The sequence below is a fragment of the Miniopterus schreibersii genome (assembly GCF_964146895.1).
Source record: "Miniopterus schreibersii genome assembly, chromosome: 1".
In the NCBI taxonomy this organism is placed as follows: Eukaryota; Metazoa; Chordata; class Mammalia; order Chiroptera; family Miniopteridae; genus Miniopterus; species Miniopterus schreibersii.
The window spans coordinates 104,403,865-104,428,815 of NC_138101.1; the positions used below are offsets into that span (position 1 = coordinate 104,403,865).

Consider the following 24,951-nt stretch of genomic DNA (forward strand, 5'->3'; position numbering starts at 1 on the left):
GAATTTTAGTAATTTTAGTCATAGTGTCAGTAAGTTTTTTGTAATCTCTTAAACTTCTCAGTCTCTAATTTTAGTTATCTTCCTCTTTTTAAAATTTTTTTTAATTTTTAAATTACAATTGACATACAATATTAGTTTCAGGGGTACAACTAGTGATTCAACATTTTTATACCTTGAGAAGTGATCACCACAATAGGTCTAGTAACCATCTCTCACCATGTAAAATTATTGCAATATTATTGACTATATTCCCTATGTTATACAGTACATCCCTGAGACTTATTTTATAACTGGAAGTTTGTACCTCTTAATCTCCTTACCCTTTTCTGCCCATTTCCCACACCCCTGGCAACCATCAGTTTGTTTTCTATATCTATGAGTTTGTTTCTGTTTTGTTTATTTGTTCATTTTGTTCTTTGGATTCTGCATATAAGTGAAATCATGTTGTATTCTTCTTTCTTTGTCTGACTTATTTCACTTAGGATAATACTCTCTAGGCCTATCCATGTAGTCACAAATGGTAGGGTTTTATTATTTTTTTAAAAAAAAATATATCTTTATTGATTTTAGAGAGAAGAAGAGAGAGAGAGAGAAACATCAATGATGAGAGAGTCATTGATTGGCTGCCTCCTGCACTACCCTGACTGGGGATTGAGCCCGCAACCCGGGCATGTGCCCTGACTGGGAATCGAATCCCAGTCGCCTGGATCCTAGGTCAACTCTCAACAGTTGAGCCACGCCTGGCTGGGCGTTTCATTTTTTTATGGCTGAGTAATATTCTTTTTTCTCAACTATTTTTCAAAATAGTAGTACTTTTTTTTTTCTTTTAAAACTCTTAATCATAGTAATTTTCTAGTAGTAAGAATGATGGGGTAGTGGAGAATATTTTTTTCCTAAAGAAAAAATCTTTTTCAATTTTTTCGATATTTCTGAGGGTTTAGAAAGTTTTTACAATAAAACCTTGAAAGAAACACTACCTAGGGTCTACAATTGACATTTTACTGTAATTACTATAATACATATCTATCAATCTTTCCATCTTAATTTTTCAGTATATTTCAGAGTAAATGGCAGACATCACCAAATACTTAAGCATTTATAACATTAGCTAGAGAATTATATTTTGTTTGTGAGTTGTTTTCTTTAAGGTAAGATTTATATACAGTGAAGTGCTCAAATCTTAAGTGTGCTGTTAATGTGTTCCAGTAAATATTCATTACTATACAACCAAAGCCCCTCTCGAGATACAGAATATTACCATCATTGCAGAAAGCTTCCTCATATCCCTTCCCAGCAAACCCTGTCCTTACTAACCCTAGAGGCAGCTACTCTTAGTTTTCCCCCCACTGTATATTAGTTTGCCTTTTCTAAAACTTCATATATATATATAATCATGTCATCTATACTTGTTTATGTAAGGCTTCTTTCACAAAGCATAACATATTTAATTTAATTAATTTAAAATTCTCACCTGAGGATATGTTTTTAATTGACATTAGAGAGAGAGAGCAAGGGAGAAGGTGAGGGGAAGGGAGAGAGAGAAACATTGATGTGAGAGAGAGAGACATCAGTTGGTTGCCCCCTGTACGCACCCCAAGAGGGGATCAAACGCACAACCTGGGTATGTGCCCTGACTGGGAATCAAACCTGCAACCTTTCGGTATATGGGACAATGTTCCAACCAACTGAGCCACACTGGGCAGGGCAGAGCATAACGTATTTTAAATTCATTCATGTTGCATATATTAGTTGTCTGCTTCCTTTTTTTTCTTTCTCTCTGATTAGTATTCCTGAGTATTATGCCAGATCTTTTCCCAAAGTGGTTGTACCAGTTTACATTCTTATCAACAGTGTATATGAGTTCTTGCTCCACATCCTGGCCAGCATTTGATGTTGTCAGTCTTTTTAATTGTTGTCATCCTGGTAGTGTGTAGTGGTATCTCAGTATGGTTTTAATTTGCATTTCCCTGATGATTAGTATGTTGAGTACTTTACCATCTGCGTTGGTCATTCTTCTGTCTTTCTTTGTGAGGTATTTTCTAAACAGTGTTGGTTTCCTGTGTAGATGATACATATTTTGTCAGTCATATTAAAGAGAATTCTTAAAGGGTTGTGTTAGGGAATTGACTGTTTATCAGTACCTCAAAGAAATGAGCAATAGAAAAATTAAAATATTGATACAATTTTAGGCCTTTGCTTGACTTGTCTTTAGAAGTAGTTAAATTTTAGCTATCACCTTATGCTATTACTATTTTTGGGTTTGAAAATTTTCTTATTATGGCTGTTTGAATTTCTCTTGAAGAAGCACAGGAATAACGTTAAATGTCCTATGAAATGTCACTAATTTAGAAATCAAGTCCAAATATTTTTCTTCGTAAACTATTTCATAATATCTCTACATAGAGTAAATAAATTTGCCTAGGATATTAGTCTTCATCTAATTACAAGTATTTTTAAAAAATCTAATCACTGTATTAGTTGTAAAACACCATTTCCCCCAAAACCCTGGAGCATTTTTGCTTTCCACGCTTGTGAGGTAAATTATTTGTGAGGTAAATTATTTGTGAAGCATTGGCCCTAAGGTCTAGGTCAAAGAGAACTACAGAATTTAGATCAGTTATCACCCTAGTGCGTAAAGTGAGAGAATAACATGTAAGCAAGTTATTACATTGAACAGAGTTGTTATTGTCAGCCATTTTTAGTGGGAGCATAATGGTTGATTTCCAGTGATTGTGTAACAGAATTATATTTTATATATATATATAAATATATTTCACATTTTGAGACTTTAAGTACTGACTCATAGCTGATACTCAACAAAATTTAATTTCAAAATCATAGAGACAGAAAGTAGAAGGGTGGTTGCCAGGGTCTAGAGGGGGAGAGGTGGGGAGTGGGGTGTTACTATTTAATGGCTATAGTTTCAGTTTTACAAGATGAAAAGAGTTCTGGAGTGGAGCGGAGTGATGGTTATACAACAGTGTGAATGTATTTAATGCCAGTGAACTATACACTTAAAAATGGTTATGATAGTAAATTTTATGTTATGTTTATTTTACCACAATTTTAAATATAAGGGGAAAAGTATATGTAACAAGTCACTGTTCATTTCTCTTTATATGCCATTTTCCACTTATCCTTCTGTGAGATAACCACTACACCAGTTTTCTATATATCCCTCTATGCATAAATAGATCTCTCCTTTCAAATTCCCACCTGTGTATCACTTTATCTTCTCTTAAAACATCATTCCTTTCTTACTTTACAGTTTATTAAACACACGTATTTATTGTCTGTCTCTCTCATAGCCTCCAGTAAAATGTCTTTGTAGCTCAGTAGTTGCTCATTAAATATCTGTTTAATGATTGAGCAAATGAATGAATTATGTGATCCTGGAAGGTACAAAAATTGGGGACCTCTCTCTGTATATAAAGTGGTGATGATGTATGTACAGTCATCTCCTTTTGTGACCCCTAATGCCAAGTTCTCACACTTTAGTGTGGTGGAGAATAATCCGGGTGAGCTTGTTAAAATGCAGATTTTGTAGCCTCATCTTTCAGAATTCTCAAGGCCCAACACTCAGCATTTTTCTAAGTATCTTTTTGTATCTCTGCAAATAGTATGTAGATCTCACTTGGAGAAACATTGTCCTAAGTCCTTCGTGTGATGCTACAAGGCTGAAATCACAGAGGTTACAAGTTGAGTTCAGCTACTTAGGGATCATTCCTAACGTGCTTGTAGAGCCAAGTTAAAGTAACCAACCTTCATCTTTTCTCCGTCTAGATGTGGTACATAATTAATGCTCATCATGATAATACTGGGATATCATGCAAAGATTAAGTATGTTCAGTCTTATTAAGGAGAAGAGCCTTTATTTAGTAAAGATGTTTGTGAATTCTTCAAATTAAAAGAAAAATCACGTTTAGAGCACAGTCTCTTAAATTTAAGAGCTTTAGGGACCCTAAGACCCCAAGTTTTAGAGCCATTACGTTAAGATTAAGTTCTGCAATCACAGAGCCAACTTGTAAACATAAACACAAAGGCGAGTGCTGAAATTACATGTTTCTTAAGATTTTATATTATCAATATTTTAAAACAAAATTTAAAAAGTGGATAATTCATAGGCGGCAAAGAATAAATTTATGAACTTTTATTGGAGAAGCGATGGTAAAAAAAACTTGAATCCTTGAAAAACTTGAGAAACCCTGAGAAACTTCTTATCCTGAACATCTAATTCTCTTATAGTGCTAATTAGTGGAATTATTAGAATTCAAGTGAATTTTGTGAATGTAACCATATATTTCCACGTATATGCATTGAGCACCTGTCAAGGTTTAGTCCCCTGGCCTTTCAATGATATAAATAGGGCAGTCGTGGCCTAGGAATGGGGAGGAAAAGTGGGGGCCTATGAATCAAGAAAAGCTTCTTTGAGGAAATGTTTTTGTTAAAATCTGGAGGGTGAGTACCTGATAGCTAAGTTGAGGGGTAGGATTAAGGAAAGGTGGTGAAACTGGAGCTGGAGTTGTGGGGATGGACAATAGAAATACATTTTCAAGGTCGTGTGGGACAACTTTGTCATAGTGTTGCTTCATTGTTATGATTTCACTTATTTCTCCTGGAGATTAAAGGTAAACCTATTTACATTTATTGGAACGAGAAGCTTTCTTAAGAAATATTGGACGGTTCCAGTGGTTCCAGTGTATTTATGCTTTGTTAGTTGAGCCGGTAATTATAGCAGACTTGTGATTAGACTGTCAACATCCCTAAAGGGATCTCAGGCTGTTATATTCTTGTTTTTTATTTGTTTGTTTTGTTTGTTTGTTTCTTTTTTAAAGGACTCACATGTAATTTTGTGAATTATAGAAAAGCTAAAGAACAGACAAAGTTGCTTTATTTCTCTAAGAGCTTTTAAATAATTTTGACATTTAAACCTTTACAATCAAACAATAGAAACTCTACCAATTCAGAACTAATATAAATGAAAATTGTTAAAATCTTCCAAATAACACCATAATACAACCTTGAAACATTTGGTGTTGACCCTATATTGTTTTCTGTTTGAATTGAGTGGTGATTTCTAATATTATGTAACAGTGATGGAATTAAGCGATGTTTCCAGTAAAAGAATTTTGTGAATGTAACATATTTTAGTATTAAATTATACTTGTGCATTTAGCAATTAAAAATACTCTTTTTTTAAGAAGATGGCATTTTATTTATCTATTTATTTATTTATTCATGTTTAATTTATCTTTATTGTTAAAAGTATTACAGATGTCCCCCTTTTTTTCTCCACATTGATCCCCTCCATCCTGCATCTGCCCCAACCCCAGGCCTTCCCCATACTATTGCCTGTGTCAGTGGGTTATGCATTTATGCATAAAGTTCTTTGATTAATCTCTCCCTATCTACTCTCCCACCCCCGCCTCTCCCCTGAGATTCATCTGTCTCTTCCATGCTTCTATATCTGTTTATCTATTTTGTTCATCAGTTTATTTTGTTCATTATATTCCACATATGAGTGAGATCATGTGATACTTTTCTTTCTCTGACTGGCTTATTTCGCTTAGCATAATACCCTCTAGGTTCATCTATGCTGTCCCAAAGGGTACAAGATCCTCTTCTTTTACACCTGCATAGTATTCCATGGTGTAAATGTACCACAGCTTTTTTATCTACTCATCTACTGATGGGCACTTTGGCTGTTTCCAGATCTTAGCTATTGTAAACTGTGCTGCTGTGCACATAAGGGTGCATAAGTTCTTTCTGATTGGTGTTTGGGTTTCTTAGGATATATTCCTAGAAGTGGCATCACTGGGTCAAACGGCAGTTCCATTTTTAACTTTTTGAGGAACCTCCATACTGTTTTCCACAGTGGTTGCACCAGTCTGCATTCCCACCAGCAGTATACTAGGGTTCCCTTTTCTCCACATCCACGCCCGCACTTGTTTGTTGATAACGTTGATTATAGGCATTCTGACACGTGTGAGGTGATACCTCATTGTGGTTTTAATTTGCTTCTCTCTGATGATTAGTGACTTTAAGCATTTTTTCATATATCTCTTGGCCATATGTATGTCCTCTTTGGAGAAGTGTGTATTTAAGTCCCTTGCCCGTTTTTTAATTGGATTGTTTTTCTTCCTTTTGTTATGTCATATGAGTACATTCTATATTTTGGAGGTTAATGCCTTATCAGATGTGTCATTGGCAAATATGTTCTCCCATACAGTGGGCTTTTTGTTTTGTTGATGGTTTTCTTGCTGTGCAGAAGCTTTTTAGTTTGATGTAGTCCCATTTGTTTATTTTCTCCTTTGTTTCTCTTACCCAAGGAGATGTATCAGCAAACATATTGCTATGAGAGATGTCTGAGATTTTGCTGCCTACGTTTTCTTTTAGGATTTTTATGGTTTCAAGTCTTCTATCCATTTTGAGTTTATTTTTGTGTATGGTATAAGTTGGTGGAATAGCTTCATTTTTTTGCATGTACCTGTCCAACTGTCCCAACACCATTTATTGAAGAGACTGTCTTTACTCCATTGTAGGCTCTTGCCTCCTTTGTCAGATATTGAGTGGTGGAATGGTTTGGGTTGATTTCTGGGTTCTCTGTTTTGTTCCACTAATCTATATGCCTGTTCTTGTGCCAGTACCAGGCTGTTTTGATTACAGTGGCTTTGTAGTATAACTTGATATCTGGTATTGTGATCCTGCCAAATTTGTTGTCCTTTCTCAAGATTGCTGTGGCTATTCAGGGTCTTTTTTGGTTCCGTATAAATTTTTAAAGTGTGTGTTCTAGGTCTGTGAAATATGCTGCTATTATTTTATTAGGGATTGCATTGAATTTATAGATTGCTTTGGGTAGTATGGACATTTTAATGCTGTTAATTCTTCCAATCCATGAACAAGGTATATTCTTTCACTTGTTTATATCTTCCTCTATCTCTTTTTTCAATGTCCTATAGTTTTCTGAGTACATTTACCTCTTTGGTTAAGTTTATTCCTAAGTATCTAAATGTTTTTGTTGCAGTGGTAAATTGGATTGTTTTTTTAGTTTCTCTTTCTGAGAGCTTATTATTGGTGTATAAAAATGCGATCAATTTCTGGGTGTTAATTTTGTATCCTGCTGCCTTGCTGAATTCATATATTAAATCTAGTAGTTTTTTGGTGGAGTCTTTAGGATTTTCTATGTATAATACCATGTCATCTGCAAATAATGACAGTTTTACTTCCTCCTTTCCAATTTGGATGCCTTTTATGATTTCTTCTTGTCTGATTTCTGTGGCTAGGACTTCCAGTACTATGTTGCATAAGAGTGGAGAAAGTGGATGCCCCCGTCTTGTTCTTGTTCTTCATCTTGTTCTTGTTCTTGTTCTTGTTCTTGTTCTTGTTCTTGTTCTTGTTCTTGTTCTTGTTCTTGTTCTTGTTCTTGTTCTTGTTCTTGTTCTTAGGGGAAGTGGTTTTAGTTCTTGCCCACTGACTGTGATGTTGACTCTAGGTTTGTCATATATGGCCTTTATTATGTTGATGTAAGATCCCTGTATTCCCACTTTGCTGAGAATTTTTATCAAAAATGATTGTTGGATTTTGTCGAATACTTTTTTTGCATCTGTTGATATGATCATGTGATTTTAGCCTTTCAATTAGTGTATGTGATGTTTCACGTTAATTGATTTGAGAACATTGTACCAGCCTTTCACCCCTGAAATTAATCCCACTTGATTATGATGTATGATCTTTTAAACATATTACTGGATCCGATATGCTAATATTTTGTTGAGGATTTTAGCATCTATGTTCATCAGGAATATTGGCCTGTAATTCTTTTTTTGTAGTTTGGGTCTTTATCTGGTTTTGGAATAAGACTAGCACTGGCTTCATAAAAAGAGCTTGGAAGTTTTTCTTCAGCTTGGATGTTTTGGATTAGTTTGAGGAGGAGATAGGTGTTAGTTCTTCTTTCAATGTTTGGTAAAACTCCCCTGTGAAGCCATCTTGCGAGTTTTTTTATCACCACTTCAATTTCATCAGCAGTTATTGGTCTACTCGGGTTTTCTGACTCTTTCTGATTGAGTGTTAGAAAGTTGTACTTTCTTAGGAATTGTCAGTTTCATCCAGGGTGTCCAGTTTGGTGGCATATAGTTGTTCATAGTATTTTCTTACAATCTTTTGTATTTCTTTTGGGTCAGTTATTACTTGACCTCTTTCATTTCTGATTTTATTTATTTGGGTCCTCTCTTTGTTTCTTGATGAGTCTGGCTAAAGGTTCATTAGTCTTGTTTATCTTTTCAAAGAACCAGCTCTTGGTTTCATTGATCTTTTGTATTTTTTTTTTTAGTCTCTATGTCATTTATATCTGCTCTGATCTTTATTATTTCCTTCTTTCTACTTTGGGCTTTTCTTGTTGTTCTCTTTCTAAGTTTTTAAGTTGTAGTGTAAGATAGTTTATTAGATTTGTCTTTTGTTTTTCTGAATTAGGCCTTTAATGCTATGAACTTCCCTCTCAGGACTGCTTTCATTGTGCTCCATAGATTTTGGGTTGTTGTGTGTTCATTTTCATTTGTTTCCAGGAGGTTTTTGATTTCTTCCTTGATCTCTTTGTTAACCTTTTACTTGTTTAATAACATGCTATTTAACCTCCATGTGTTTGAATGTTGTTTAGTGTTTTTATTGTAGTTCATTTCAAATTTCATGCCATTGTGGTCTGAGAAGATACTTGATATGATTTCATTCTTCTTAAAGTTGTAGAGACTTGTTTTGTGTCCTAACATGTGGTCTATCTTTGAGAATGTCCCATGTGCACTTGAGAAGAATGTATATTGTACAGCTTTGGGGTGGAATATTCTGTAAATGTCATTTAAATCCACCTGATCTCGTGGGCCCTTTAGGGCCACTGTTTCCTTGTTGATTTTTTGTCTGGAAGATCTATCCAGAGAAGTCAGGTTGTGTAAAAGTCCCCTACTATGAATTGTATTGTTGTCTATCTCTTCCTTAAAGTCCTCAGGAAGATTTTATGTAAATTGAGGTGCTCCTATATTGGGTGCATATATGTTTATCATAGTTATGTCCTCTTGTTGGATCAATCCCTGTAGTATTACATAGTGACCTTTCTTGTCTCTCGTTACAGTGTTTATTTTGAAGTCTATTTTGTCAGATATGAGTATTGCCACCCCAGCTCTTTTATTCACTTCCATTTGCATGGAAAATTTGTTTCTATCCCTTTACTCTCATCCTGTGTGAGTCTTTTGTTCTGAGGTGGGCCTCTTGTAGACAGCATATATTTGGGTCATGTTTTCTTATCCATTCGGCTACCCTATACCTTTTGATTAAAGAATTTAATCTATTTACATTTAAGGGTATTGTTAGGTACTTGTCTATTGCCATTTTAATGCTTTATGCTTATGTTTTTCTCTCTCTCTATTTCTACTTATTACAGCAGCCCCTTTAATATTTATGGCAATGCTGATTTGGTGGTGGTAAACTCCTTTAGCCTTTTTTTGTCTAGGAAGCTCTTTTTTTTCACCATCCTTTTTGAATGATAGCCTTGCTGGATAGAGTACTCTTGGTTTCAGATGCTTGTTTTGCATTACCTTGAATACTTCATGCCATTCCCTTCTGGCCTGTACAGTTTCTGATGAGAAATAAGTTGACATCCTTATGGGAGCTCCTTTGTAGGTAACAGATTGCTTTTCTCTTGCTCCCTTTAAGATTTTCTCTTTGTCTTGAATTTTTGGCATTTTAATTATGATGTGTCTGGGCTTGGGCCTCTTTGGATTCTTCTTGCTTGGGACTTTCTGTGCCTCCTGAACTTGTGTGACTTTTTCCTTGACCAGGTTAGGGAAGTTTTCTGACATTATTATTTCAAGCAGGTTCTGTAACCCTTGCTTACTTTTGACCTCTTCTGGCACTCCTATGATGCAGATATTGTTACATTTCATATTGTCCCACCACTTCCTTAATCTGTCCTGTTTTTAATTGTATTTTCTTTTTGGATCTCTGATTGAGTGATTGTTTTCTACCCTGTCTTCTGATTCGCTGATCCGATCCACAGATCTGCTGTTTATTCCTTCCACTGTCTTCTTTATTTCTGCTATGTCATCCTTCATAGTTTCCGTATCTTTTTTCATGCTGTTGGGCATCCTTACAATCAGTATTCTGAACTCTATATCTGATAGATTGCTTATCTCCATTTCACTTAGCTATTTCCTGGAGATTTCTTTTGTTCTTTCATTTGGGGCTTGTTTTTTTGTCTGCCCATTTTGGCTGCCTATTTGGGTTTCTTTCTTTGTATTAGGTAGATCTGCTAGGAGTCTCCATCTTTTTAGAGGGTCTCTGGTGCAGGCCAGTGTCAGATGCTGTTTGTGACTGGCTTTGAGTATCCTTTTTGGAGCTATCAGCAACCTACGGTGTGTGGTTTCCTCTGCTGGGCTGGCTGTTGTTCCCTCTGCTGTGGCTAGGTGCATTTGGACAGGACCAAGATGCACACTGAAGTATGCTCTTCTAAGGCCCAGGTCCAGAAGCAGATCAGGCAGAGACTCAGAGCTCCCAGGGGTCCACCTCTGCCTGCAGGATGATTGATCTTAGTCTCCTAATGAGCCTCAGGCTGTAGACCATAGCATGGTATAGATTCAGTATGAGGAGAGAGGTTTTCCAGTGGGTGGGGCAATTGCTTCCTCCCTCCCCAGGCAAAAGCTGCCTGGCTGGCAAAGGTGTGCCTGAGAAAGGTGTCCTCTGCAGTATGGGGTAATGTCTCAGCACAGCAATGTGGATTGCCGCCCTCTGAGCTCCAACTCAATAGCCTGAAACCCAGGATTCTTCTTATACCACTCACATGCCTGTACTGGCCATCATGGCTCAGCGGTTGAGCATCGACCTATGATCCAGGAATTCAAGGTTCAGTTTCTGATCAGGGTATTGCCCGGGTTGCCAGCTCAATCCCCAGTGCAGGGCGTGCGGGAGGCAGCCAATCAGTGACTTACATCATTGATGTTTCCATCTCTTTCTCTCCCTTCCTCTCTTTGAAATCAATAAAGATATATTTAAAAATAAATAAATAAATAAGTAAAGAGGGCTCCTGCATTTCCAACCGCCTCTCCCTGGCATACAGATACCCCGCTGCTTTTCACAGCCAGATGTTATGTGGACACCTTTCTCAGTTCTGGTGCTCTGGGCTGGGAAGCCCAGCTTGGGGTTTAGGCCCCAGAGTTCTCAGTGAGAACCCCCCACAGCTGAGAGATCCTTCTGGACCTTCAGCTGCTGCCTGTGGGAGCCCAGCCAGCCCTCTCACCCCTCCACATTTCCTACCAGTCTCTATGCAGTTTCCACTTTAGGCCCTTGGTTATAGGGGTTCTCTTCACCTCATCTTCAGTTGATTATTCATGATGGTTTTTCTGTGTTTTAGTTGTAATTCCAGTTTGGTCCTGGGAGAGAGTCAGTGTAGCTTCCACTTAATCCACCACCATCTTGGAATCTCAGCCTAAAATTACTCTTATAATGATGATGGCATTAGAAGGGGTAGGGAGCTGTCAAAGAGAATTTGAAGCTTAATTATCTCTTTGGTAATGAAATGCATGATTTTCCATTACAGCCCTTATTTTTTTATGGTAATTGACTCATTTGCTCTCTAGTTATCATTTAACTTACCAACCACAAACATCTGCTCTTACATTGTGTTTAATTGGTATAAATACTGTCTACAGAGAAGTTAAAATCTAGAGAACAATTTAAAGGCATTATTTTATAATTCATGAAAGGAAAAACTAAATAATGAATTGAACATTGTGATGATATTTTTTCCTAATAGTCTTTGAAAGTCTGTTTACTAAAAATGAGTAGTACAATTATATTAATTGGATATTTTTTGAAGAGGATTTTGCTGTGTTTTCCAGAATTACATACTCTGTCTTAGGGGAAGTCTCAGCCCTTTAGACTCAAATGTATTCATTACTTGGAAACATGGTTCCATAGTGGTTAAAATTGCAAGCTTTGAAAGTAGAAAAAATTTGTTTAGTATGTTACTATTTAATCTAAAGAAGAGGGCTGGTGACAAATTGTATGTTTGCTTATCTTTTTTTTTTTTTTCTGTGCTCAATAAATTTTATTACAGCGAAAGTTCTCTAGAATCTAACTCTAATCCACCTTACTTGCCTTATATTCTCATTTTTTAAAAGTTTATTTTTGTTTAAAATATTACAGATGGCCCTTTTTCTCCCCAGTGACCCACTCCACCCTGTCCCACCCCCCCTCCTCAGACCCTTTCCCCACCATTGTTCGTGTCCTTGCGTTGTGCATATATGCATATAAATTCTTTGGTTACTCTCTCCCCCTCCACCCAGCCTCCCTCCTCCATCCCTCTGACATTCGTCAGTCTGATCTATGCTTCCATGTCATTGAATCTATTCTGTTCATCAGTTTAAGTTCTTTAGATTCCACACATAAGTGAGATCATGTGATGCTTGTCTTTCTCTGCCTGGCTCATTTCACTTAGCATAATATTCTCCAGGTCCATCCATAGTGTCCCAAATGGTACGAGATCCTTTTTCTTTACAGCTGCGTAGTATTCCATGGTGTAAATGTCCTACAGCTTTTTTATCCATTTATCTACTAATGGGCACTTGGGCTGTTTCCAGATCTTAGCTATTGTAAACTGTGCTGCTATGAACATAGGGGTGCATATATTCTTCCTGATTAGTGTTTCAGGAATCTTAGGATATATTACTGGAAGTGGGATCACTGGGTCAAAAGGCAGCTCCATTTTTAATTTTTTGAGGACCCTCCATACTGTTTTCCATAGTGGTTGCACCAGTTTGCATTCCCACCAGCAGTGTACTAATTTGCTTATCATTTTAAAAAAGGATAAACCATAAAATGTTTTTAAGTCGCTATCTATAGGTAAAGGGAGAAGATAGGGTAGAAGCAAGACTTGTTTGAACATACCTTTTTTTGAAGATTCGAAATATTACAAAGCAACTCCTGAAAAGAGAAGTAAAATGAAATGAATGATTCTAAATGTGTATCTAGTTGGTAGTATAGCCACACAGAAAGTTACAATTGCGGGTGAAAGTTACTACAAATAAACTTAAAATACTAATTCGAGCCCTAGTCAGTGTGGCTCAGTTGGTTTGAGTGTCCATCCCAGGCACACTCCCTCTCTTCCTCTATCCCTCTATCCCTTTTTCCCTCGAATCAATGTAAAACATATCCTTAGGTTCTTACCTGAGGACAAGGGAAAAAAATAAAAGCTAATCGGACTATATATACCTAGTGGGTTATACTCTAAGGACAGTAGGGATTGCAAAAATCTTCAGCTATTTTCTGTTATTATATTGTTGGTGGAAATGTTGGTAATGTTATTTTAGACTACTGAATGTAAGATATAGCATACGAGTAATTAAGTTGGTGTCAGTGAGAACACTGATTTTTGGCATGAGAGAAAGGAAATACAGTTGTAAAATTAATAAGATCCAGTTGAAACCAGTAGTCCCGAATTTAATTGGAAACACCAGAAAGAAATCATGATGAATTCATATTTTAAAAGTACAAAATTCCTGGCTTTGTCCACAAATAGGGCCTAAATATAGCAACCAGAAGATAGTAAAGACCACTAAGGTTATGTCAAAAAGGACTCAGGAACTTCCAGTGGACTCAAGCTTTTCATTCATCAAAGATTGGGGTAGTTTGAGAATCAAAAGGATAAAAAAGGAGCCCACTGTATGGAACACATTTGCCAATGACACATCTGACAAGGGGTTAATTTCCAAAATATATAAAGAGTTCATACAACTTAACAAAAAGAAAAGCATTACAATTTAAAAATGGGCAAAGAACCTAAGTAGACACTTCTCCAAAGAAGACATACAGATGGCCAAAAGACATGAAAAAATGTTCAATGTCACTAATCATCAGAGAGATGCTAATTAAAACCACAGTGAAGTATCGCTTCACACCTGTCAGAATGCCTGTAATCAACAAATCAACAAACAGCAAGTGCTGGCGTGGATGTGGAGAAAAGGGAACCCTAGTACGCTGCTGGTGGGAATGCAGACTGGGGCAGCCCTGTGGAAAATAGTATGGAGGTTCCGCAGAAACTTAAAAATGGAACTGCCGTTTGACCCAGTGATCCCACTTCTAGGAATATATCCAAAGAATCCTGAAACACCAGTCACAAAGAACTTATGCACCCCTGTGTTCATAGCAGCACAATTTACAATAGCTAAGATCTGGAAATAGCCCCAGTGCCTATCGTTAGATGAGTGGATAAAAGAGCTGTGGTGTATTTTTACCATGGAATACTATGTGGCTGTAAAAAAGACAACATGTTGTCTTTGAGACAACATGGATGGACCTGGAGAGTATTGTGCTAAGTAAAATAAGCCAGCCAGAGAAAGACAAATACCACATGATGATCTCACTTATATGTGGAATATAATGAACAAAGTAAATTGATGAACAAAATAGGTCTAGAGGCATGGATGCATGGAACAGACTGACATATCTCGGTGCAGAGGGGCAGGGAGATGGAAAGAGTTTAACCAAAGAACATGTATGCATAGCCCACGGACACAGACAGTAGTGCAGTGAAAGCCTGGGGAGGGGATGGAAGGAGGGGAGTCAATGATGCAGGGGAAGGGGGAACATCTGTAATACTTTCAACAATAAAGTTAATTTTTTTAAAAAAGGAATCTGGGGAGGAGTATGGGATAGGGTGGGGTGTAGATGAAATAGTATTGGCCATGAATTGATAATTGTTCCAGTTATACAACAGTTATTGTAGGGTTTATTATTCTTTTCTATCAAACAAAACGTTTTTTTTAAAAAGACTATAGGCTTTTGCATCAGACTACGAGGTTCAAAGTCCACATCTGGCACTGACTAAACTATATGATCATTTGGAGCTATTCAGCCTCTCTTTGTTTAAGTGCCCTTGCCTGTGAAATGGAAATAATGTAATAATACCTAAATAATAGGTTGTTGTGAGAACTAAGTGATAAGTGGAAAGCATTCGTGAATGTTAGCAGCTATTATGAATCAAAGATAGTCTAATTAAAATTATAAAATCACTGTTGTTTAGAGACCTGAGGTACTTAGAAACAGTCTAGTTGATGAAACTGAATTCCATAATCAGCAAAATGTCCAGTGGTAGAACCAGAACTGAACTATAGGTCTCTTTAGTCATTACAATGTCTTTAACAATACGTCATTATTGAATAACATACAAATAAACTTAAATAATCTGGTCTTATGTAGGGCCACTTAGGATTGCAGACATGTTCATTTTTCCTGCATCTGAAAATAATTACAGTTCTAATGAAAACACTAGGTTGTTCTCATTGTCTGTTTTCTTTGAGAAGGAACAGAAACTAAACCAAAGATGAGTCTAAATGCATCTGGGATTAAACCCCAACTTAATGAACATGCTAGGAAATTTTTGAGGAAATAAAGGAATAAAAGGATAGAACTTGTTCTGCTAGATATTTTTAAATATTATATCATTGTAGCCATTAAGTCTGTGGTGGTTCTGGCCCAGAACAATGAAACTCCTTAGTATGTAGAAATAACCACACCTGTAAGTGTATGGAGAATTTTAATATTAAAACTACTTCAGATTAATTACTTTTATTGGAACTATTGGAGTTGTCATTTAGAGAAATATAAAGCTAGTTGCTTAGTGAAGTTCAGATTATTTCATAGACATACTAGAGGAAAATGTAAGTGAATATTTTTATAGTATGGAAACAGAGAAAACCTTTGGTGTTAGAATAATAAAATACAGGTGCCAAAAAGAAAAGGGCTAGTAAATTTTACCAAATATAAATTTAAAACTTTGGTATAACTACAGGTGCCTTGAGTTAAAAAACAAAAAATAAATATTGGCAGCATATGTGAGAAAGGGTTAATATCTTACTGTAGTAGTTAGGGTCCAGTCAGGAGCTATAAATTACAACAGGAATTTAAACAAAGAAAATTTAATATGAAGAATTATTAAGTAGTAAAAGGTGTTTTAACTACTAAAAAGGATAAAATAGTAAATAAGGATCAGCTGCTACTCTAGAGCTGAGCAGGAGAATCAAGAAAAAGAATAAACTGAAAGAGCCTTACCCAAGGTTTTGATTCAGACCTTGAAGAGGTTATAGTTGCTGCCAGAGGACACAGCCATGGGCCAACTGGTCCACAGGAAATCACCTGCTAAATGCCATAGGCCTGAGCTGGTGTGTGGCAAGCTGCGTGCTAGGGTGCCATGGGCCTGACTGATGATGAGCAGGAAGTTGCCAAGTGGGTGCCATGAGTCTGAACTGATATGCTGGATGCAGTCCAGTGGGATGCTCTGGGTCAGAGCTGGTGCACAGAAATCCACCAGCTGGAGTAAACTGGAGAAACTTACTTAGAGACAGCAGAAAAATTTGCTGGAGGTTGATCCCCAATGGGTCTCTCATGAACCTAGCTGCCACACCATAGGGCAAGAAGAAGAGCACGCCCAGTCTGAAAGATAAGCTCATTCCTCTGCGGTGCCCCTCCGCTGCCCTCTGTTAACAAAGTCTAATGTTGCCCTAGCTGACAAGGTCCATGTCCATTACAAAGAAGTGTGCATTTGGAGCTAAGAGGCCATAAATTGATAACTAGCATTATGTGAAAAGCTCTATGTAGATGAGAAAATTGTGAGTACTCTAATTGAAAAAATAGCAGAGCGTGTATAGAGAATTCACAAAAGAATAAATACAAATGGCTAATTAGTATTTGAAAGTATAGTCAAATTTACTATTAATCTCCCTGATTTCACCTAGTTGTACAAACTTGTATTTTCTTAATCTTCCATCACTGTGAGTATATATTGCTTCTTAAGATCAAACATTCTTTCCCTTCTGGGCTCCTACTTCTTACCTGGGGTTCTGCCTGCTCTCTGTACTCTTACTCTTCATTTACACAAATATAAAGCTAGTCTGGACTTTTTCTGAGGACCTGCCCCACTCTAGCTAGTGTAATAGGCAAGAAAATGAAAAAAGAGGAAAGCAGCTTGAAAAGGAAGAGATAGAACTGCCTCTTTTTACAGACAGCATATAATTATCTGTAAATATATGTTGTATGTATGTAGATAGTCCTAAAATTATCCATAGAAAATTACTAGAACTAATGGGTGAGTTTAGCATGACCACAAGATAAAGTTCAATATATGTAAATCACTTTCAATTCTACATATGAGCAGTGATCAACTGGAAACTAAAAAAATTTTAAAGTTCCACTTACAGTAGCACCAAAAATTTAAAATATTTAGGCATATACCTGACAAAGTAGGAATAGTATTTGTATATTGAAATCTATAAAACACTGATGAGAGAAAAGAAATCAAAGATCAAAATAAATGGAGAGATAAACAATGTTTATGGAAAGAAAAACTCAGTATTGTTATCATGTCAAGTTGCCACAAATTCAACGTAAGCCCAATCAAAATTCTCTCAGGCTGAGCACATTTTAACTCAAATGTTTAAAAAGAAAGAAGAGCTATTTTTATCATAACTTGTTTGTTTGTTAAATAGAAACTAGCCTATAGTGGAGCTTGCTGCTTTGTGATACAGGGAGTTCCTTATCATTTGAAACTTTCAGTGATCAGTAAGATACCCCTTGTCAGGGATATTGTGTAAGGAATTACAGCAGTTAGGTGGGAAGCTGGACTAGGTGATCTACTTTTACCCTTCTAATTCAAAATCTTAATGAATCTGTTACTCATAGGTCAATGATTACAACTTTGTGGCAAGGCAAAAGGGAGTTAGGGAGTTATTCAGGCTTTTTCAAATATACTTAACTTTTCCACAAACATCCTCCTCCCATCTTTAAGAACCATTTCTTGTAATGAGGGATATTACTAATGGGAATGTGTTGTGTGAGTGAACTATTTTAAGGCCTCTAATTGTCACATTTGTATTACTTTGTGGGGGGGGGGGTTTACACATCAAGTTGACTGAAAAGGAAGATAATGTCAATCTTCTCAGCTCTTTTTGAATTTTAATTATGACTCTTCCAAAATAGTATAAATCATAGGGAAATAGTCTTTAATATTCATTTTTAGCTAAATTCATATTATCAATTTCTTCTATATAATCAACTTATTAAATATTTTTCAATAAGGAAACTCAGAAATTATCTTTTAAATTATTCCTCAAGTTAGTTATACCAGAATACTAATTTTTACAGATACTGTGTTCCTAACATATATTTTAAATATATATATTTGTTATGTTTTTACAAAAACGTGGAAACCTCAAATAAGTAAAAAAAACCTGTGAATTCTGTGATTTAAAAAAATATTGCTTGAAATATGAATAGCTACCTATTTTTATTTTTATTAATATCTTAATTTCCTTTCTATTTTTAAGCCCAACCTGAATTCCTGAAGCAGCCTACTAATATATATGCTCATGAATCTATGGATATTGTATTTGAATGTGAAGTGACTGGGAAACCAGTTCCAACTGTGAAGTGGGTCAAGAATGGGGATATGGTTATCCCAAGTGATTACTTTAAAATTGTAGTAAGTACCTTTTTAAAGGAGGACACTTATTTCTGAAACCTTTAAATGTCTTTGAATGTAATCGCCAAGAGATTTGGTATCTTATATACACCAGTTTATGTACCACAGGCAAAGATAGAAAAATTCACACAAATTGTAATCTCTTCATTGGATGATGAGAAAGCTGAACCCAGAAATATTTTGGTAGCTTATGTAAGATCACATAGCAAATAGTGCTAGGTTTAGTATTCCTGCTTAAACATACGCGCACTCTTCAACACAGCTGCCACCATTTTCTGGGTGATGATTAGTATGTGTGTGTGTGTGTGTGCGCTCACACGTGCACGCACATGCTCACCAGTTGTCTTTATAGCTCTCTATTCAAGGAGCAGAAATCTGTCCTTCATATACTGATGCTCACGCCCTTCAAAATAAGTATAACCCAGTGTTGGATGATTGTTATGACGATGCATATGAAGATTCTTTTAGAAAGTAAATGCAAAAGTAAATAATTAGTGTTAAATGTATTTAAGAATATTCAGCCATTACTGTTTTTTACTTTATATTAAGTAAATGCTTAGTAAATATTATCTATTATTATTATTATTATTATCTAGCATCTTAGTAATCCAATTATCTAGGTTTTAGTAACAAGAATTGATGACATATCTTGAGATACATGACATTCATAGAAATAATCAGAAGTATTATGGTTGTTAAAGACTTACTGTCTCATTACAAATTTCTCATTTAAGTAGGGGTATATTTTCTATTTTCAAAATGTATACTCATAAGTTACAAAAAGCAATTCACAGTATTTAACCATAACTAAGAAACAATGTGTTATGGTTAAATTAGCATTTTTTACTCTTACCATTATTTTCATACTATTTTTAAAAAATCTTAAAACCATATTATACTATATCAATAACAGTAACAGTAGTGAACATCCATATAGTACTTTATAGTTTAAGGAAAGCTCATATATATGCAACCTGATTTTACTTATTGTAGTCTAATCTCTAAGAACTGTTGATAATAGAAATAATGTTAATGAAATGCCTTGAATTCACAAATTCAGTCTTTCACTATGGTCACATGGTATTGCATGCCAGATATTTTTCAAGCAAAGGTGTAAGTTTGCAAACGTGGATATGATTTTCTCTGAGTATTAAGTTCTTAATTGTTAATGACAGTGTTTCCTGTTTTAATCAGTTTAAGTCAGTACCTTGTCAATGAAAGTGAGTTACTTTAACAAGTACATAGGTAGATAATATTCAGTACCTGAATCATACAATTTTACTTGTCTTTTTCTGCCCAGAAAAGGCATATATTTGAGATTTTGAACTAATGTTTATCATTGAATCATAAAATTGTATTTATGTTTTTCTTCTTCAGAAGGAACATAATCTTCAAGTTTTGGGTCTGGTGAAATCAGATGAAGGTTTCTATCAATGCATTGCTGAGAATGATGTTGGAAATGCACAAGCTGGAGCCCAACTGATAATCCTTGAACATGGTAAGAGGTGCTGAAATAGTAAGAAAGAAGAGGAGGACTGTATGTTTGAGGAACTAGTACCTATCACAGTACCTATCACTTCAGGATCTCTAATGATTAATGACCTGTTTATAAGGGGCAACATATGGCATAACCAAGAGAAAAAAATAGATGTCTAAATAATTTCTGTTGTTTAAAATGACATAAAAACACAATTTTAGCTAATGCTGAAAAGAAATTTGTGTTAAGAAAAACTGAACAATTAGAGTCTTACAAAAATGAATGTTCTTCAGATTTCAGTCATTTTAATCTCACAAATATATTTCTGCTCTAATAAAATAGGAAAACTTTACTTAAAGCAATATTTATTTTGCATTGAATTTTTCTTCAATTTTTCCAAAATAAAATTAACTTGCCTTTTGTGATTTTCACAAAAAATACTTATAAATTCAGACAACATTGAAAAGTAAAAAGGGTGGAGGGGAACCCACCTGTTTCAGTCAGGGTCAGTTCTGGGGAAACCACATAGTAATATCAACAAAAACTAAAGAATTAATTATACTTTAATGTAAAAAAATTAAACTCTAACAGGGAATTGGAGTAACAAGGGGTTGGCTAGAAAGAAGTGAAGAGAATTCTAACAAAATAAGAATGGCAGATGGAGCATCTACAACCCCTGAGAGAGAGTTCAGGAAGATTACCCCCTCAGCGCTGAGATTTAGACCACATTGGAGAGGGTGTGGCCATGGTTTACTGGATGACGGAGAAGCTGCTGTGCTGCCTTGCTTGCTGTGGAAACTTGCTCAAGACCTTCTGTCTAGTGTGCTGGGGAGAAACTGTTCACAGGAGGTATCTCACTGAAGGCATTCTGCTACAAAACTACTTGAAGGTTGGGGTGTTGGTGGAAGCAGCCCTCCAGTACCTGTACTGATAAAGTGTAACACTTGTGTCAGCTGGCAAAGGAAAAAATATATAAAGGGCCAGCTTTATTTTTGCAGAGCAGGCAATATAGCATGAATTTGAGGCTGAGAGGCAGTGAACTGCTAACTGCCACATGCTCCAAATCCTGCCACCTAGGTGTACTACGTGTGTGCACACACACATGATTATGAATTATAACCTGCTTTCTGCAGCAGCATGCTATGGGTGTCTTTCTCTGTAAATAAATAGAGATCTGCACCAACATTTTTCATTGCTGAATAGTGTATGTACACTTTGCTTTATATAAATGATTCCCTATTGGTTAGCATTTAAACTGTTGCCTGTTTTTAACTATTATGAGCAGTGGCATGCTGAACTTCTTTATATGATTTTCTCATACTAAATTACTAGAAGTTGAGTTATTGGATAGCAGTTTTGTGTTAAATTGATAAGGATACCCATTGGGTGTATTATTTATTTAGTTTAGCAAGCAAAGAATTTTTCATTTTTTGCTTTTCTTAAGAGTGCATGAAAAAGTTGCCATATTAGACGACGCCTCTGGTGTCTGAGTCAAGTGAGTTCAGGTTCCACTGTGGTCCTAGCCACACAGCCTGGCCAGGAAAGCTAATTGGCAAAGATGGCACCTGCTCTAGCTTTCCACTAAAATAGCATATAGGATTTTTATATGCTATTTCTTGAAAATGTATTTGATAGTACTATTATAAAAAGGCATAAACTATTAGAACTACTCTTTTTCTTCGCTCATCTGAGATATATATACCTTTCCCTGTTCATTGAAAATGGTTTAGTAGAAGCATATCACCTTCACATCTTGGCAAAATGCCTGAGTATGATTACCAATTAAGGCTCTAACAGAATTAGTAAGGTATATAGCCTTATTTCTTTTTATTAATGGCAGTGATTTTCCTTAGTAAACTTTATGGCTCTCTTTGGGTTATTTACCTAGAGCTAAATAAAGGGATTTCACTATATTTCTGTTTGGGATTACCATTACAGGTTTGGTTGGCTATCCTAAGAATCCCTAAGCTAATTCTGTGTAAATGCTTGGATGGCATAATAACTAGTTATAGTGTGTATGTTTTCCCCTTCTTGAGATGTTTCAAAAAACAGTGTTTTGTGGACTAGCAAAATTTTTTAGTGACTTTGTCAGGGATGCATTAAGGATGCATGGATTATAGGAAGGAAGGTAAGTATCATGCTATTAATTTTGCTATTTTAATTTGCAAGATAAATATTTATGTAGGAAAGCTAAAAGAGAAAATAGAACAATTTATAAGACCTTGTCTCTGCCTTTCTGGAGTATATAATATAGTGAGAGGTGTAAGAGATATGTATGGCTTTAACACCAATCCATAATAAGTGCTATTTTTATAGTACAAATAAAGCAGTATACAATTCAGAAGGGAAGAATTCTGTCTGTGATCAAGGAAGTTTTTTCACAGAAAGCATCCTCTTCATAATAGACCTTGAATGATAACATTTCCTAAATGGAGGACCTGGGCCAGTATGGAAATAGAGTACCTGTTCCTATAGAAAGGTGGCCTATAAAGACAGAATAGGATCAGATTGATCATGGCCTTGATTATAAACAGTCAAAGCAATACTCTAGTAAGGGCCTATCCGGTGTGGCTCAGTGGATTGACCATTGTCTCATGCACCAAGAGGTCACTGGTTCAATTCCTAGTGAGGGCACATGTCTGGGTTGTAGGCTCGATCTCCAGTGGGGGGATGTGCAGAAGGCAACTGATCAATTGATGTTTCTCTCTCTCCCTCTCCATTCTCTTTAAAAAAATCACTAAAAATACATCTTAAAAAAATAACAATCCTTTTAAAAAAATACTGTAGTAAGGCAGTCTGATGATAAAGTCAGGCTTAATTAGTAAAGAAGGCAGAGTTCAGGAGGCTAGTTGAAGGAATATTGTTTTATATAAGAGACCATTGAGAGATGAAAAGTACTTATACTTGAGAAATAGAAAGAAAGTATCCTAATAAAGATATGCTAGTGATTTATCTAATCCAGACTTTATCAACTGTGATAGGATATTAAACATTGTTGTAGAGAATTCAGAGATGCTTCCAGAGTTTTATCTGAGTGACTTAAGAATGGTGGTCCCTTTACAAAGATAGAAAAGGAAGGAGAGTCAAAGTGGAAGGGGACGTCTACTTGTACTCAGAATATAAAGAGTGTGCACAGAACCTCTCACCCTCGCCTACAATAAAAAGGCGGGTGATTTACAAATAGAGATCTGCACCAACATTGTTATCTGGGCCCATCAGAGAGCTTAGCTTGTGAAGCAGCCAAGTAAACTAAATTCCAAAAAGTAAACAACCCTCCTCCCTGAAAGAGTGGGCCATGAATTGCTTCACTTTTGGCAGGGCAGGAGAGAGAGAGATGGCTGCCATAAAAATAGATAAGAAATCAGCTGAAATTTTAACTGATTATTAAAGACTAAGTAGGGACTAGTTTGGAATATCTTAGGGCTTCTGATAAAAGTCCATTTGCAATGCACTTGCATGCAAATACATTTCTGTGAGGCTTCACAGGATACTTACTATTGAGATTGGGTACAAGGCGAGGACTCGGGAGTGGTGTAGAGATGAAGGAGGTGATCTGTGTCTGCTTGGAGATAGGCACAAAGCCCCTTCCATTTACTCAGACTACTTTAAGCCTCAAACCAATGGGGGATAGGCAGAAAACCTTATTTCATACATTTCTGGAGGGAGATTAGAAGCAAAACCTTCTGGAGAGAGGAACCCTCTGGTTCCAGGACACAGCCAGAGATGCATTGCTGCTGGAGAAAAGGTAGAAGGGAAGACCCTTTAAGTCTGAAAGATGCACAAAACTGTTTTGTTCTCCAGTATTCTACAACAGTGCCTGGGGAGAGGTGTTTTTACTACTGGAGGAAGAGTAAGGAAGTACCACTGAAGACCAACACAAATACAAAACAGATTTTGGCTGCCATAGGAAGGAGAGCCATAGGGCCTACCCAGTACTGACACTAGACCAAGACAACTGAAAATCCCACCTGCTTCAACCATGAGCCATGTCAGGTGACAAACAAGATTTCTACTGCTGGTGGTGTAGGTCAAGAATGGGGAGCTAGATCCTCTGTGGTAGAAGGATGCAGGGATGGGTGAAAGCTGGGAGGGAAATTGAGAAAAACTCTCCAACTCTCTTATCTTAAGCACCTGACAGTGGTTATCTACCAGTAGAAGAATTGGACACCTGTGGTGTGCCGAAGGTAACTGACAACAATAAAATCTATACCAAGCTCAATTCCCATCTAAACTGACTAAACTCCTCCACACTTGACAGAAGAATAGGCATGCTGATTTCCAAGTGTAGATAATAATCTCAGTCTCTGCTGTCTGTACACCATACTCAGTATTCAATCAAAAGCTATTGGAGCCCTGGCTGGTGTGGCTCAGTTGGTTAGGCATCATCCTGTGCACCGAAAGATTGCCGGTTCAATTCTAGGTCTGGGCACATGCCCAGGTTTCAGGCTATATCCTTGGTAGGGGGCATGGAGGAGGCAGCCAATCAATGTTTCAGTCTCACAGTGATGTTTTGCTCTCCAAAAAATTTTTGGATATAGCCCTGGCTGGTATGGCTCAACTGATTGAGCATCGCCCCATGCACCAAAAGGTTGAAAGGTTGCCAGTTCAATTCCTGGTCAGAGCACATACCCAGGTTGTGGGTTCAATCCCAGGAGGCAACCGATTGATGTTTTCTCTCTCACTCCCTCCTTTCTTGCCTTCCTCCCTCCTGTCCCTCCGCTCTCCCTCTCTTAAAAAAAATTATTAGACATAAGCAGCAAGGGAAAACTGGCCCATTGTTGAGAAATAAAGCAATCAATAGAACCAATTCAAGAGACCCAGATGTTGGAATTACCAGACAGGGACTTTAAGTAGTAGTAGTAGTAGTAGTAGTAGTAGTAGTAGTATGTTAAAGGATTTACTGGATAAAGTAGATAACTTGAATGAACAGATGAATTATAAATTTGTCAGAAAGATGAAA

General features: G+C 36.4%; 1 protein-coding gene across 5 annotated transcripts in view; it reads left to right on the forward strand.

Moving 5' to 3' along the window:
- Positions 1-24,951, forward strand: part of NEO1 (neogenin 1) — a 273,254-nt gene that overhangs the window by 149,466 nt on the left and 98,837 nt on the right. For all 5 annotated transcript variants that reach the window (XM_081130188.1, XM_081130191.1, XM_081130187.1 and 2 more), the window contains exons 6-7: positions 18,360-18,514; positions 19,892-20,012. In XM_081130188.1, coding sequence (XP_080986314.1) covers positions 18,360-18,514; positions 19,892-20,012 — 276 coding nt within the window. The remainder of the gene's footprint in view (positions 1-18,359; positions 18,515-19,891; positions 20,013-24,951) is intronic.